Genomic DNA, 15,074 nt, shown 5'->3' with positions numbered 1-15,074 from the left:
CAAACAATATCCTTATCTATTATAATTTTTCAGATATAGATATGAATCGGATAATTTAAGTAATTTTTTTAATTTGGATCCGGACAAAATTGGATAACATCCAATCCATTTACACCCTTAGATTTAGATATAATACACAGATTTTGTGTAAAAGAAAAAATAAATTTAATTTTTTTTTATTAAAGCTGGGATTAAGGAATTACCGAAGAAGCCCTCAAATAAATTTTTTTTCAACATTCGACTGTTTGAATTTTGAAAATATATAATGCAATCCGATGTCATCAAATAAGAATGTAATTGGATCCTCCTCTGTATATGTATATATGTTTCTACTTTCTTAGATATTTACAAAATTACTATTTTCATAAGATATTGGACCATTCAAAAATAACAATTTTGTATCTATCTAAAATGGTAGTAAAAAATTTAAAAAAAATATATAAAGTTTGATTTTCAATCATGTTTTAATATAGAGATATATTAAGTGATTCAAATTGATATTTTGTAAATTAAAAATAAAAATAAAGATATAAAATACGATGGAGACATGAAAACACCATATAATTGAACCATGCCCTTCAATAATTTGTGATTATGTTAGTTTTTGTAAGTCAAAGGCAATAAATAAGGGTTGGTATAATCCGTGGAAAAGGTGGACTTACCTGACAGTAGGAACTAAAAAGCAAAAGCGGGAACAACTTAATTTTCTTAGTAACTAATAAAGTAACCTCTTTTAAGAAAAGAGAAAAATATATAAATGATAATGACCTAATAAATTGGTTTTTCATTATTTTTTCCGTTATTTTATTTTGACGGCTCACCAGAAAAACTATAGACCTCTCCCCTCTCCAGAGTTCAGAGTTCAGAGTTCAGACTTCATACCAGCACCAGCAGCATGTCTCTCTCCCGTGTTTCCAAAGAATCAACCAGTCCCGTTACAGCAAAATACATTTGCACGAGGACCATAGTCACTTACTCGCTGGGGGATAAATAATTAACAGAGTAGGTTTGCCTTTATGCATAGAATCAAAACAGCACTAGGTATCCTGTGTGCGCTGTATGAAGCTAAAACTACTTTCTTAAAATATTTACCCGTCGCATAGAGCCATAGAGTGATTAACGTGAAACATGAAGCGACCGTATAAGATGAACCAGGTTCATTTAAAATATATATTATTTTTATATTAAATCTTTAAACACACTTGAACACGTCTTACCTCTCACCTACTAATCCACGACTCGACTTGGTTCCATTTTCTTCCCTTCCCTTCCCTTCAATTTTCTTCCATTTTCTTCCATTTTCTTCCCTTCCCTTCCTTCCATTTTCTTCCATCCCTAGCAAAGTAGCAAGCAAGGGAATTACAAGGCCATCAATGTTCCACAATAATCAAGGCACCAGGCGTGCCACCGCCGCCTCTCGCTCCTCTGCCTCAGGCGGCTCAGAAGGCGGCGGGCTAGGGTCTCCGGCTGCCTCCTCCGCCTCCGATGGCTCCGCTTTCCGACCTTCTTCCTCCACCTTCTGGCTTCTCCTCCACGGCCTCTGCTGCCTCATCAGTCTCTTCTTGGGATTCCGTTTTTCTCGCCTAATTTTCGTTCTTCTCTTCTCCAACACTATCTACACCTACACAACCACCACTACTACCACTATTACCTCAACACGAACGGAAACCCTAACTGTCTCTTTCCCTCTAACCCATACGCCTCCGATTGAATCCGCGGTCAAACCCAACAATTCTGCAATTGAATTCTCTGACAAGGCGTCCAATCAGGGTTCAAGTCATAGTCAGATTGTAGTTGGCCGTCACGGGATCCTGATCCGACCATGGCCACACCCGGATCCGACTGAGGTCATACGGGCCCACCAGATCATAGAAAGAGTGCAACAAGAACAGAGAAAGTGGTATGGTGTGAAAAGCCCTAGACCTTTAATTGTAATCACTCCAACCTATGCTAGAACCTTTCAGGCACTGCACCTTACGGGGTTGATACATTGCCTTAGAAATGTACCATACCCGCTAACCTGGATTGTGGTGGAGGCAGGTGGTGTCACTAATGAGACGGCCAGTCTTTTGGCACGGTCAAGGGTTCAGTTTTTGCACATACCGTTTCATGAGAAAATGCCAGTTGAGTGGTCTGAGAGGCATCTCACAGAGAATCGCATGCGGTTACTTGGATTGAGGTAGTCACTGTTCTTTGTTTTACTAATTTTCAAATTTTCTGTTGTGGGAAGCAGTTCACTGTGCTTTGTCGGTTAGAGAGAAATTTGGGCAATAATTTGGATAAACACCAACTTCTAGAAATAATTTTGGGCAATAATTTGGATAAACACCAACTTCTAGAAATAATTTTGGGCAATAATTTGGATAGCATTTTGAGACATCCAACTTCTAGATATATCAGGTTTTATTGTTACTTTGTTGGAATGGGTAACAGGCTTGAGTTATCTGAATTAGGACAAAGATATAGTATGTGCTTCTGGCCAAAATCTTTACTAGTTACATTAACTTCTTCGAGCATCAAAAGTAAAGACAGTGAATAAGTGAACTGGGTTTTGTACATTTTCATTCACATGACCTTTTCCCAAATTTAGAAAAGGTTGAAGTTGGTTTTTGCCTCTCCCATATTTCCCTAATAAATCTTTTTGTCCTTACAGCTCATTGCCACCAAAGAAGCCCTCAAGTACCTTAAAAAATCATGCAATATCTTTATTTTGTTGACAAATAAAAAGTATCTTTAATGTTGACCTTGAAAGATAAATGTCATCAAGTATGAAGTATCTGTTGATTAATACATGGGATCATCAGAATGGAGGTTTACCAATTAAAACAATTTTGAGTTGCACATTTTTCAGTTTCCCTGACATTGTTTTATAACTTGTTTTCAACGCTTCCAACTGATGTGTGCCAAAATATAACATATTTTGTGTTCTCTTGGCATAAAATTGTGGTAGATTTTGGGTGGAGAATTATAATTTGATACTGCCAGTTTCTAATTTTAGTGAAGAAATGCAAACCTCTTCTCTCTATTCTAATTCCAGAAAGCCATCTTTGAACTAATTAATTGATCGTGTTTATTTCTCTGTGGTTCACTTTTCTACTACTGTAGGGTAATACGAGAGCGAAATATGGATGGCATTGTTCTATTTGCTGACGACAGCAACGTCCACAGCCTTGATCTCTTTGACGAGATCCAGAAAGTAAAATGGATGGGCTCTGTCTCAGTCGGCATCCTGGCCCACTCTGGCGGACCTGACCCATCCCTTCTTACTGAAGATGAGAAACTCAACCCGCCAATTCCTGTCCAGGGCCCTGCATGTAATTCCTCCGGCCATCTGATAGGCTGGCACACCTTCAACTCGATCCCCTACTCTGAGAAATCTGCCACCTTTGTTGGCGAGAGCGCTATGGTATTGCCAGGGAAGATGGAGTGGTCAGGTTTTGTGTTGAATGCAAGGATGATTTGGAAGGACGCTGAGGAGGGTCGACCGGAGTGGGTCAAGGACTTGGATAAGATCGGGGAGAATGGTGAGGAGATAGAGAGCCCGCTTGCCTTGGTCAATGATGCCTCTTTTGTAGAACCACTTGGGGATTGCGGGAAGAAGGTGATGCTCTGGTGGATGCGTGTTGAGGCCAGAGCTGATAGCAAGTTCCCTCCAGGGTAAGGAGCCTTTTTTGTATTCTTCTGTGCCTTCTCTTTTTATTCTGGAATTTGTGCGCTTTCCCTTGGTTAATGTGTTTTTGGATACGTTACTGTTGAATGTTTCGAATTTAAAACCCTTGCTCTTTCCCTTGTTATTTTTGGCTAGGTGACACCAACTTCTCATGTAGTTGGATGCTGGTATTAGAATCCTTACGTTGGCATGAAAACTGGTATTTGAACCAACATTTAAGGTGCATAGAGCTCTCAATTGTGCAATAGAAACCCTATTTAAATGAACCTGAAGTGTCCATCAATCATGCAATCGCGCCTAAAAAGTGGCTCCATTGAATACTAAAAGCATAACTTGTTTATGCAACAAAATCTAGCAAAGAAAGATAGAGTTGATTTTGTCATACGTACAAACATAGCAAAGGCTAAATGATAACTGGTAAGACCTAGCCGGTATGGTGGCAACTACCGTAATAACAATTTTAACTGATATATGAACTGCTACTGCTGAGGGGTGTATTACTATGGGAGTGGGGGCCAGTCCGATGGGCATCGGACCAAATTTGATCGATGCCCAGTCGGAGCCGTCCGATCCGCATTAAGATTCGTGCTCACTTGATCAGCATGGATCTTGAAGTTGTCTGCACGATCTTGGTGTTGATCAGACAACTTGGACCGGGCATCACATCGAATTTGGTCCGATGCCCATCGGACCGCCCCCAATACCATTATTGTGAGGTAGTTTGTTACCACATGCTTGCAATTTACTTGTATGATTTCCTTGTAATTTGGGCTCATGGTGCAATTAACATAGGTGGATAATTGACCCGCCTTTAGAAATTGTGGTATCTGCCAAGCGGACCCCATGGCAGGAAACTGATGATCTCTCAGGCACCAAGCTAGAGCAAGATGACAGACGGTTCACAAGAACCAAGCCCAGAAGCAGCTCTAAGAGGAAGAACACCTTGCCAGGGCAAGACAACTGATCCTTCATTAAAACAGGTAATTAGGAAAACATTCGTACGCTTCATTTTGTAACATTTTGAATTAGCCAATTGTTAACCAGTGCTATACAAGAGATAAGAGAACGAAAAAAATTGTTGCGGAATCAAGTCTCAATTAGCCATTGGACCTTACACAATCCCAATCAATCATCCCCTTTGCAACTAATTAGGCTCACCTTAACTTTTATACTTGGTCTATTGTGGTAAATACTTACAGATAGCGTATTTTTTCGCCTTTGCAGGAATTCCTCAATGTAGGATTGATGAAGATCTGGATACAATCTCCTTTCTATTCTTTTTGGTAGAATTTACATTTGTTTTATTATTGTGCTTTCTAAAGTATATGATTCTATACGTTGAAAGGTGTTGACAGTCTCGGTGTATGCAAGTTAAGAAAGTGAGAATGTTTATGCCACAGGTTCTTTCCCAAGTGATTTTTCTCAATATTTTATATGTACTTCTAATATTATCATAGGATTTAACTTGTAAGAAATGTCTTGTATATTTACTTGAGAATGATAAAGAAAGTGTTTCATGCTCCTCTTACGCTTATACCGCTGAATTTTTCAATAAAATATTTTTATCCATTTATTCTATCCTTGTCATATTCATAAGACTGACACACGTAATATTTTTTTTATTAGCTTATTGACCGAGGATAGGATAAAGAAAAAATTTAGTTAGTGAAATAAGCGTACAAGTATCACATATTTGTCCGTTAATAATTGATAAATAGAAAATTACAAGGGGTTTAAGTATCTCATGTTTCATTGTGTTTCTTATTTTTTATCTATATTTTCAAAGTCTTAACTATTTAGCATGATCTCCATATTAAACTATGTTTGGAGACTAAATTTTCAATTTTTTTTAAATATTGTTACTATTTTTTTAAAAATTGATACAAAATCATTGTTTTAAAAATAGTCTACAATTGGTGATTTTGTACCTATCTAAAATTATAGTAAAAATTTTCAAAAACTATAAAATTTAGTTTAATATGGAGATGATATTGAGTGGTTTGAATTAATTATTTTAATTTTAAAAACAGAAATAAAAGAGGTAAGTTATAATAAAACATGAGGTCTTTTAACTCTCAAAATTACATGTCATATTCTATTCATACATTTTAACTATATGATATACTGTTATGAAAAATGTACTATATATAATTTTATTTAATTAGTAATGAGTGAGGCTATGATACTGGATTGGTCCGTACTACGGATCAATATTTTGTTTTCAAAATTATAATAATTGATCTAAACTGTTCAATGTAATATACATGTGAATATGTACTTATAAAGTTATAAACAAAATTTTACATCTTTTAGAATTTGTCTATCATTATTTTTAGATGGGTAGAAAATCACTGTTTTATATGGTGTAGAATTTTCAGATCAAGTATAAAATTAAAAATATAAAATAGAACAATATACGCTAGAATATGTACTTATGTAAATATTTTTTAAGAATTTTCAGATCAAGTATAAAATTTCTAGAATATGTACTTAAATAAATATTTTTTTAAAATATAAAATTTAATTTAGAAGTACATATTGAGACCGGTAATTACATTTATTTTTGTTAATATGTTTTTATGTTACGCTGCTTAAAGTAATATATTTATTTGTTTGATGCTTTCTTTATTTTATTATAAAAGTTAACAATTTATTCAGTAGTTACTTGTTATGTCTCTTATCTGTTAACTTTAACATGTAAAAGGATAAGTAAGATTAATACTTAATAAACAAGGATTATCAAATGAATAATTATATGAATAAACAAGTATTAATTAACACGTAATTAACACTTAATTTAACATGTATATGAAGACATATACAATATGTCTTCATCGTTTATCAAATGAATAATTATATGAATCCCCGCATCAATAATAGAGGAATGTTGTACTATGGTCGTCACTAGTTATATAATCTGACTTGTCTCCGCGTCAACCTTTATAGATATAAATACTTAATTATTAATACTTAGAAAATAAAATATTAATACTTAGAAAATAAGATATTAATACTTTGATTCATAACTTGTTATCATTATTTCTTTTCCAGTCCCTTAATGGTTCTCGCATCAACTTTCTCCAATCATTCATGCATCAACATTCCTCTAACAAAAATAGTTATTCACATAGTAATAAATACTTCAATAATAGATATAATACTTGTAAAATAATATATTAATATTTGAAAAATAAGATGTTAATACTTGATATGATCGAATGCCTGAAGATTAAACTTTGTACAATATATATACATATAAATACTTCTGTGCATAGGTATAAACACTTTAAATACTTGATATTAATAGTCCTTTATTATTTATTCTTCTTTATTTTAGTAGGTGCTAGAAGCAAGTTGACTTCATTCCCAGTGATCGGCCCTCGTAGCACATTTATTTATGGTGCGAGGATGATTTGATTAGGGAGACTATTATTTGGATAAAAATTGTTCACCTCATAGATAAATACTTTTATACATAGGTATAAATATTTTGTACACAGGTATTAATACTTTAAAAAAAATTTAACACTAGAGTTTTTGCGGCCCCCCTAGATAGTTATGGTAATTATAGTGTGGAGATAGTACGGGAACATTTGGAGAATTTGATTGGAGAGACCATTATTTACGTAAAATTTGTTCATCTAAGTTATAAATACTTATTGTATAGGTATTAATATTTTAGAAAAAAATTCAACGTTGGAGCTTTTGCGGTCTCTCAAACGATTATAGTAGTTACAGTGCAGAGACCGTTATAAGATCCTTATCAAATTCACTTTGCGGGATTGAAAATTTAAGATGTTAATTTAGAAAGATGAATAGGGGAGATTTTTTTTTTTTTTTAAAAAAAAAAAAAGCATTTTCGTAAATTCCGACATCTATTTTCTAATAAAATGTATACAATAGTGATTATTAGCAAGGTGTTAATACTCACCAGGTGATATGACATATATTTGAGCATTCCAATATGATGGTAACTTTCGGACAAGGACTTGGCTGAACTTTTCAGAAAATGGATATCACGCACCTCCTGATAATTGATAAATGTAGAATTTGCCTATTTATAATCCTGACAAGTGATGTAAAAATTAATAAAAAAATTAGTTTAAAATTTTTGATTCTTATTCCTTAGCATGCAGCATGCCGCCGAACAGAACTTTAGTCTTTACAATTACGCCATCTCCTATCGGGCTATCGGCTATCCCCAATATCCAGATTGGTGGGTATGGAGGTACATCTGTGGCACGACAAGCACGAGCGTGAGCTCCTCGACAGCTTGGCCAGGATCAAAATCTGCTGCGATCCTTCATCTCCACCGTTAACTAAAATAGATGGTTGAGATTAAAATGAGAAAATAAAATCCCAAAACTTCTCCTCTTCTTTGCCCGCATTTTCTCTGCCCTTCTCCACTGTTAACTAAAATAGATGGTTCAAATGCCCTTCTCTTCTCTGCCCGCATTTTCTAAACTTCAATCCTCCGTTGTTTTCAAAACTTCTTAAGCTCTTTTGTTTTACTGATTCGTTTTGACGGGAGCTGAAGAGATAATCTTCATTTCCCACCATTTTCCTTTCCACGCTTCTCTTCCTTCTCTATTCACTCTTAAAATCTCTTCCAGCCATATCAATCCTCCTAAAAATAAAATAAATAAATGTCACTTTTGTGTAGCCTCACATGAACTTATAAATTTATAATTTTATGTTAACCTGGTACAAGTCTCAAATTTGAGTGCATTATGTGATTTTTAGAAACAATAGGGTTCATTGTGAAAATTTCACAATTCCTTGTCAGACCTTGGTAAAAAGGAAATTAATTAATAATAGGAAGTCAATTGGATTAGAAAGAACGTTTGAGGGGTATAAGATAGTAGCTAAGAGGTGTAATGTATATGTATGTACCACTGGTACTGATATGAAACGCAATTTACATTAATGCAGCCTTGGGAGCATCTTCCAAGTTTTCAAAAAAAAAGAAGAAGAAAGGAAATTAATAGTCAGCACAACCATGTCAGAAAATGAAATTCTAATAGACTTAAGTAGGAATAGAAGCTTATGCAAGCATTTGAGATTTTATTTCAATTAAAATCTTATTTTTAAGGTTTAGTCAACTCTATAGTTGTGCTGCTGAAGATTTTGATCCCCCTCGGCGACCTCTTCGCCATCATCAATACCACCGAGAAGCTCGAAAAGGCCTACATCCGCGACCTCGTTCCCTCTGATTCCTACGAGTCCGAGTGCCTCAAACTCATTGCGCAGTTTAAAACCCTCTCCGCCTCCATCGCAGTTCTTCTGTGCCGTCTATTGAGCGGTTTGCTGAGGCTTACAAGCTCGATTGCCCCCATGCCCTCAATCGCCTCATCACTTCTGGCGCTTCAACAGCCACTGCCTCTGCAATTTTATTACTGACATGGACTCCATCAAACTCAACATGATCGCTGTTGATCAGGTCATTATTTATAAATTTATAATGCAATCATTCATACTGGTACTGGTAACTGGTATAGACTTTGCCAGTAGTGTCAAATACTTTAAAACTGGGAAGATTGGAAGAACAAATACCCCTATATGTCCTTGCAAGCTAAGAAAATAAACGTTCTACTTCTATCTAAGTAACTTCTTAGAAGGCTTGACTATAACAACAATGGTTCATTCATGAGCTGCTATCATATTGGTACTGGTCATTATTGGCATCTTGCGAGTGTCTAAATGTCCTCTTTAACCTGTCTTGTAAGTTGTAACATTGTTCACATGAATATATTGGGTATTGCCAGTTCACATAGCCCGAAAACCAATTGACATTCTTTGTTACAATCACTGGAAACAAATATGGTGATGTCATATTCCAATACTTTTTATTTGGTAATGGATTTACTTTTAATTGCTGGTTAGACTTCATTTGTATTATTATTATTGTTTTCTTAGATTAAATTTCACCAGAAACCTTTGTTTTCTGGTACTGTACGACTTAAATGAATGTCAGGTTAATATATACACTGCATTTGTAGTTTGTTAATAAGTTTGTAACATATAAACAGGTGCACCCGCTACTGTCGGATCTATCTGCCTCCTTCAACAAACTCACCGGCAATCTCTTGCCACCAGACTTCGAGGGTAAAGTGAAGGTGAGAGAATGGCTCGCCAGGTTGGCAAAGATGGGAGCAGCTGACAAGATCATAAAATATATGTTTAATATATGGTGTTAGTAGCTAGGTAAGATCACTGTAAGGTAAGGTGCAATTAATTGTATAGTTGTGGCTGCATTATACTTTTCTTTAAGTTTGTATATTCTGTGCAATGCAGGTTTTTGGCAATTCAATTATTGGTTGTGTTGGGCTCATCAAATTAATTGTGATAAGAGGAGCATCCTTGTATTGTATATTCTCATGCATGTTTGAATCTGTTGAAAAATATTTATTAGGATTTAGTTGTATTAAATTTGGTGTGGTGTAGGGATAGCTAGTATTACTACAATGCTCAGTCATTGTTTGCATATATATATAATTGCTTTCATAGTGTTCAGCTGAGTAACAGGATCTATAATCCACTATATATATTGATCCACTTGGCCACATTAGCCACTTACTAAATTTCATTCTATTGCAGAAGCTAGGTTGCCATATCAGATACTTGTACCGTACTTAAACTTCTGGAATATATTAACCCATAATTGTTCAATTATTCAAATTCATGATGTGTTTTTGTCACCTATCTTAATTTTGTCTGGTTTTGGCTCTTTAGTGGAGCCTTAACATGCCAACCGATCGAATTAATTTGTCCGTGACAAAATATATATATATGTACTAGCTAGAGTATACATGTATTTTGCTAGTCTATATACTGCTAATGCCACTGAATATTTGATTTATTTTAATATATATAGAACAAACTAAAATAAGAGTAGATCGATTGCAGAGGTAGTCCGTAAAAGTTTTATCCTTTTTTGTTTCCTTTCTGGTCCCCATAGTTTTACAAGTTTTGATTTTGATTTGATCGGTAGTTAATATATATTAATTGTCTAGACTCTAGACCAGTGTTTAACCCGATTAGTCATTGGTGGTGATCAAACCGTCACAAATTTTTCCGACTAATTGGTTAATTATGGCCAATTATTCCCGATTAAACTCTTGACGGTACCATGTCTATCTGATGAGCGCATATATATATATATCGTTATCTACAACACTGATCAAATCATCAGTAAATTAGTAATGGTAGTGGTTGGTTGTTTTGAAAATATATATGGGTCAATATTCTTCGTATAAAGTGTGAACTGTGTGCAAAAAAATGGAATAATTAATAAACAACTAGCAATCATCGTTTAATAAAATGTGAACAAAGTATTAATTAACAATATTAGAAGTGGGTTCATGTTATTGGGGAAGATGAAAATAAACTAGACAATTAATTGTTATCGCGCGAGCTATTTTATTTAAAAATTAAAATTAGCATATATATATACCTCATTACTACGTACGTATTGTTGTTTTAAGGCTAAAATATGTTAACAAGGTATGGATGGTTATTGCTTTCAATTTGACAATTGGCTAGCTATCAAAACTGTCACCCACTTTAGCATTTACATCATAAAATTGGTGTGCGCGCTATATATATATATAACACCATGATGAATGATGATGTCTATCTATATATATATATATATACACACACTCAAAATTAATAGGGACTTTTGAACTTCCGATCGAGTACTAAATTACTAAAAAGGAGCAATTGACGTACCATCTCTAAACTTTTTAGGAAAATGCATGCTTAATTTCGATTTTTTTTTTAAAATAGAATTGCATTGAAATAATTTAATAGAACAAGCCCAGCCTGTTGGAATTTTCGAAAACTAGCCTCCACCGATCCCTAGGATCGGTGGAGCAAAAAAAACACATCCTACACCGATCCCTAGGATCAGTGCAGCCCATTTATCACTCCACCATTCCCTTGCCACAGAATGTCACAGAAAATCAGAAAATCAAAACAAAATAGCCCTCCACCGATCCTGTGGATCGGTGTAGGTTTTTTTTTTTTTTTTTTTTAAACAGAAATTTCTAATTTTTTTTTATTAAAATATTAGAAATGTTGAATATATTTCTTTGAAAATATATGAAATACAATATAATTTGATTTATTAGAAAGACTGCAACAAATAACCCAGATCAATATTTTTCAGGCCGGATTTTTCGCGGCTGTAAGAAAAAATAATATATTTCTTTATGTGTTATTGGAAAAAAATAAAAATGCTTAGATTCTGAGTTATTGATCCCGGTTCAAAAGTCACTTCTAGGTAATCTAGAAAATATTGTGATCCATCTAGTACATTTAATTAATAAAAAATTGTTTCTATTTTGAGAATTCTTTTTGAAAAATAATCATTAAATAAATTAAAGTTTTTGTTTTTTTTCAAAAATAGATACAACTTTTTATAAATTAAATGTCCTAGAAAGATCACAATATTTTCTGGATTACATAGAAGTGACTTTTGAACCGGGATCAATAACTCAGAATCTAAGCATTTTTATTTTTTTTCCAATAACACATAAAGAAATATATTAATTTTTCTTACAGCCGCGAAAAATTCGGCCTGAAAAATATTGATCCAGGTTATTTGTTGCAGTATTTCTAATAAATCAAATTATATTGTATTTCATCTATTTTCAAAGAAATATATTCAACATTTCTAATATTTTAATAAAAAAATAAAAAAATTAGAAATTTATGTTTAAAAAAAAAAAAAAAAAAACCTACACCGATCCACAGGATCGGTGGAGGGCTATTTTGTTTTGATTTTCTGATTTTCTGTGACATTCTGTGGCAAGGGAATGGTGGAGTGATAAATGGGCTGCACTGATCCTAGGGATCGGTGTAAGATGTGTTTTTTTTGCTCCACCGATCCTAGGGATCGGTGGAGGCTAGTTTTCGAAAATTCCAACAGTCTGGGCTTGTTCTATTAAATTATTTCAATGCAATTCTATTTTAAAAAAAAAATCCTTAATTTCTGTTAAGTGATTAGTGTGTAAATTAATTAAGATCAAATACTTTGGTGGAAAACTAGGATATTACTATTCAATGTTTTTTTAAAAAGAAAAAGAATGATGAACATAAAAGAAATGGCCTTAAATTAATTCAGAGACTAAATTGTTTTGTTCTTTATGTGTTCTTGGATTCCTTCCGGACTTCGATCCCAACAGTAACAGTATCATCTCTGTCTGTCTCTGCGCGCGGTTATAGCCAACTCAAAAGTCAAAACAATTAATGCATATGCTCTCTGTGAGATCAATCATGGCCCCCTCTAATTAGCTTATTCGATCATAAGAAACATTATTATTTTTTTTCTTTTTCTATAATTCACACATTAAATTGAGAATTCGTGTGACATGTAAGGAAAATCACGTTAAATATAATTGCAGTAACGATCGATGCTATATATATACAAAGGAAAAAATGGTTTAATTCCTGAAACAAAAAGAAAAGATGAGAGAATATATATATATATAATTTTCATAACAGAGTGGTAGTTTTGATTTCATACAGGACAGCTAGCGCAGAACTAGACTACTAAAATAGATTCAAATCAAATTGGTCCTACTTTTTTTAGCAGAGGAGAGTAAAGTCTTTGAGCTCATTTTTAATAGAATAGAAACATATATATATATATATATATGCACCAAGACCAAGTTTGGAAATTGGAAACTACTGTAACTTAATCCTTATCTTTTTCATCGATCATGATGCATGAGATAGCAATTAATGTCACTTGATCCAAGGAAACTACAATTCAAAAGTAATTAATGTCACTTGATCCAAGGAAACTAAATGTCACTTGATCCAATGAAACTACAAATCAGTTCTTGATCTTGATGCCATCATGACATTCCCAATTGAAATGTGTGATGCATCAATGCATCAGGCATGGGGTACTTTCGAGAAATGAAAAAAAAAGTGTAATTAATTTCTATTTATAATTTCTAGCTTCATGCCAACTTGGCAAAATGTGATCAGATCATACCATCATGAATTCAGATCCAGATCCAGATCCAGTACGTATAGAATGAGATCTGAGGCGTCCGTTTTAATTAATTAATAAAGCAAGCATGAATCTCAAAGCAATTCAACCCCTCCCCTCTGGAAGCATATATGAATGCTCATTCCATTCGATTCGATTAGATTGCTAGCCAAATTAAATTCTGACATAAATTTGGACAACCTTTTTGCATATCAATATCATGCAAGTGTTTAATTTTGTGCTGTAAAAATTAAGCTTATAATGCCAGATCAGCAAGTAAGTATTAAACGGTAGGTCCCAACTGCACAAAATTTTGCAAATTGCGATTGGCAAGAGGGTATATATATATACTATACTCTAATTAATTACAGTTCATGTGAATATATAATTAAGAATTTCAGATCAGAACATTGGTTGATCCCAAAAAAAATAAAAATATTTGCATTAATTGAGGTTGGTGCAAATGCATGCCTCGAGGTAAATACTGAACCTTTGGGGTCAGAATCAGATGCGTGGTAAGAATATTAATTGTCGATCTCATTATATATTCTTCAAAAGTCAGACATGCCATTAGGGTTTCGAATATGATCAGTTAATTTATTACCTATTATATATAATGAAGATGTATTAATTAATAACGGAGCCTAGCTCATATATATATTTTAAAAGGTTCTGAAATAATTTTGGCTTGAGAGGGAGTATTAATTAATTAATTAATTCTATCCTTAATAAATTGTGATTGATACTGCATGCAGGGGATACTCGATCGAATAGCTTGCCAGCAAAATATATATATATATTATGCAAAGTGTTTAATTTGTGCTGTCAAAATCTTATACCAATCTAAATTAATAAAAAGTAGAGTTACTATTATATTATATTGGTGCCAGATCATCAAGATCAAGTATATATAAGCAAGTATTAAACGGTAGCTAGCTAGCTAGGTACAAGTACAACTGCACAGAAATTTTAATGGAGTACAATACTCTCAGCCTGACCCAAAGTAATTAATTAATACAGTACGTACTATGATATGATATTAGCTAGAGGTCTGTTTTGACTTTTGAGATTTATATATGTAAATATGTAATTGTTCAAAAATATCTTAATCTTAATCTTAATGAAACAGACAACTCATATTTTATTGTACTTGATCGGGTATATATATATTTCACTAGATCTAAATTATTCTTATTAGAACCGTATATATATATATTGTCTTATTAGTTACATAATATCCTCTAAATTAAAAATTATTATATATTTAAAATTCAAATAACTTTTTTTTTATAATCTTTAGAATCAAATAACTTTTATCTTTTTTTTTCTTAAAAATTAGTTGGATAAGAATATATGATATGATATGATATAAGACGATACAACAGAGAAATATAAACATCA

The 15,074-nt window shown here is 33.3% G+C and overlaps 1 protein-coding gene and 1 pseudogene across 5 annotated transcripts in view; both read left to right on the top strand.

Annotated features, from left to right (window-relative positions):
• Positions 1-1,231: 1,231 nt before the first annotated feature.
• IRX14-L (Nucleotide-diphospho-sugar transferases superfamily protein) overlaps positions 1,232-15,074 on the top strand; it is an 80,405-nt gene continuing 66,562 nt past the window's right edge. Inside the window, exons 1-4 of one of the 4 annotated variants that reach the window (XR_013511398.1) lie at positions 1,232-2,179; positions 3,106-3,657; positions 4,463-4,650; positions 5,016-5,069. Coding sequence is in view for 3 of the 4 variants with exons in the window: in XM_078301846.1 (XP_078157972.1) it covers positions 1,374-2,179; positions 3,106-3,657; positions 4,463-4,634 (1,530 nt within the window). In the remaining variant the exon portion in view is untranslated. Of the gene's footprint in view, positions 2,180-3,105; positions 3,658-4,462; positions 4,669-4,894; positions 5,205-15,074 lie in introns of those variants that run through there. The other 3 variants (XM_078301846.1, XM_078301844.1, XM_078301845.1) reach the window with 3 other exon arrangements.
• LOC144553284 (vacuolar protein sorting-associated protein 28 homolog 2-like) lies at positions 7,893-10,010 on the top strand (annotated as a pseudogene). The gene is made up of 4 exons (XR_013511344.1): positions 7,893-7,952; positions 8,816-9,110; positions 9,700-9,848; positions 9,965-10,010. The product of XR_013511344.1 is annotated as a vacuolar protein sorting-associated protein 28 homolog 2-like (transcript).

The sequence above is a fragment of the Carex rostrata genome, chromosome 4 (assembly GCF_964058835.1).
Source record: "Carex rostrata chromosome 4, lpCarRost1.2, whole genome shotgun sequence".
Lineage (NCBI taxonomy): Eukaryota > Viridiplantae > Streptophyta > Magnoliopsida > Poales > Cyperaceae > Carex > Carex rostrata.
The sequence above is the reverse complement of the archived record's forward strand: the minus strand, read 5'-3'. Positions and strand labels throughout refer to the sequence as shown.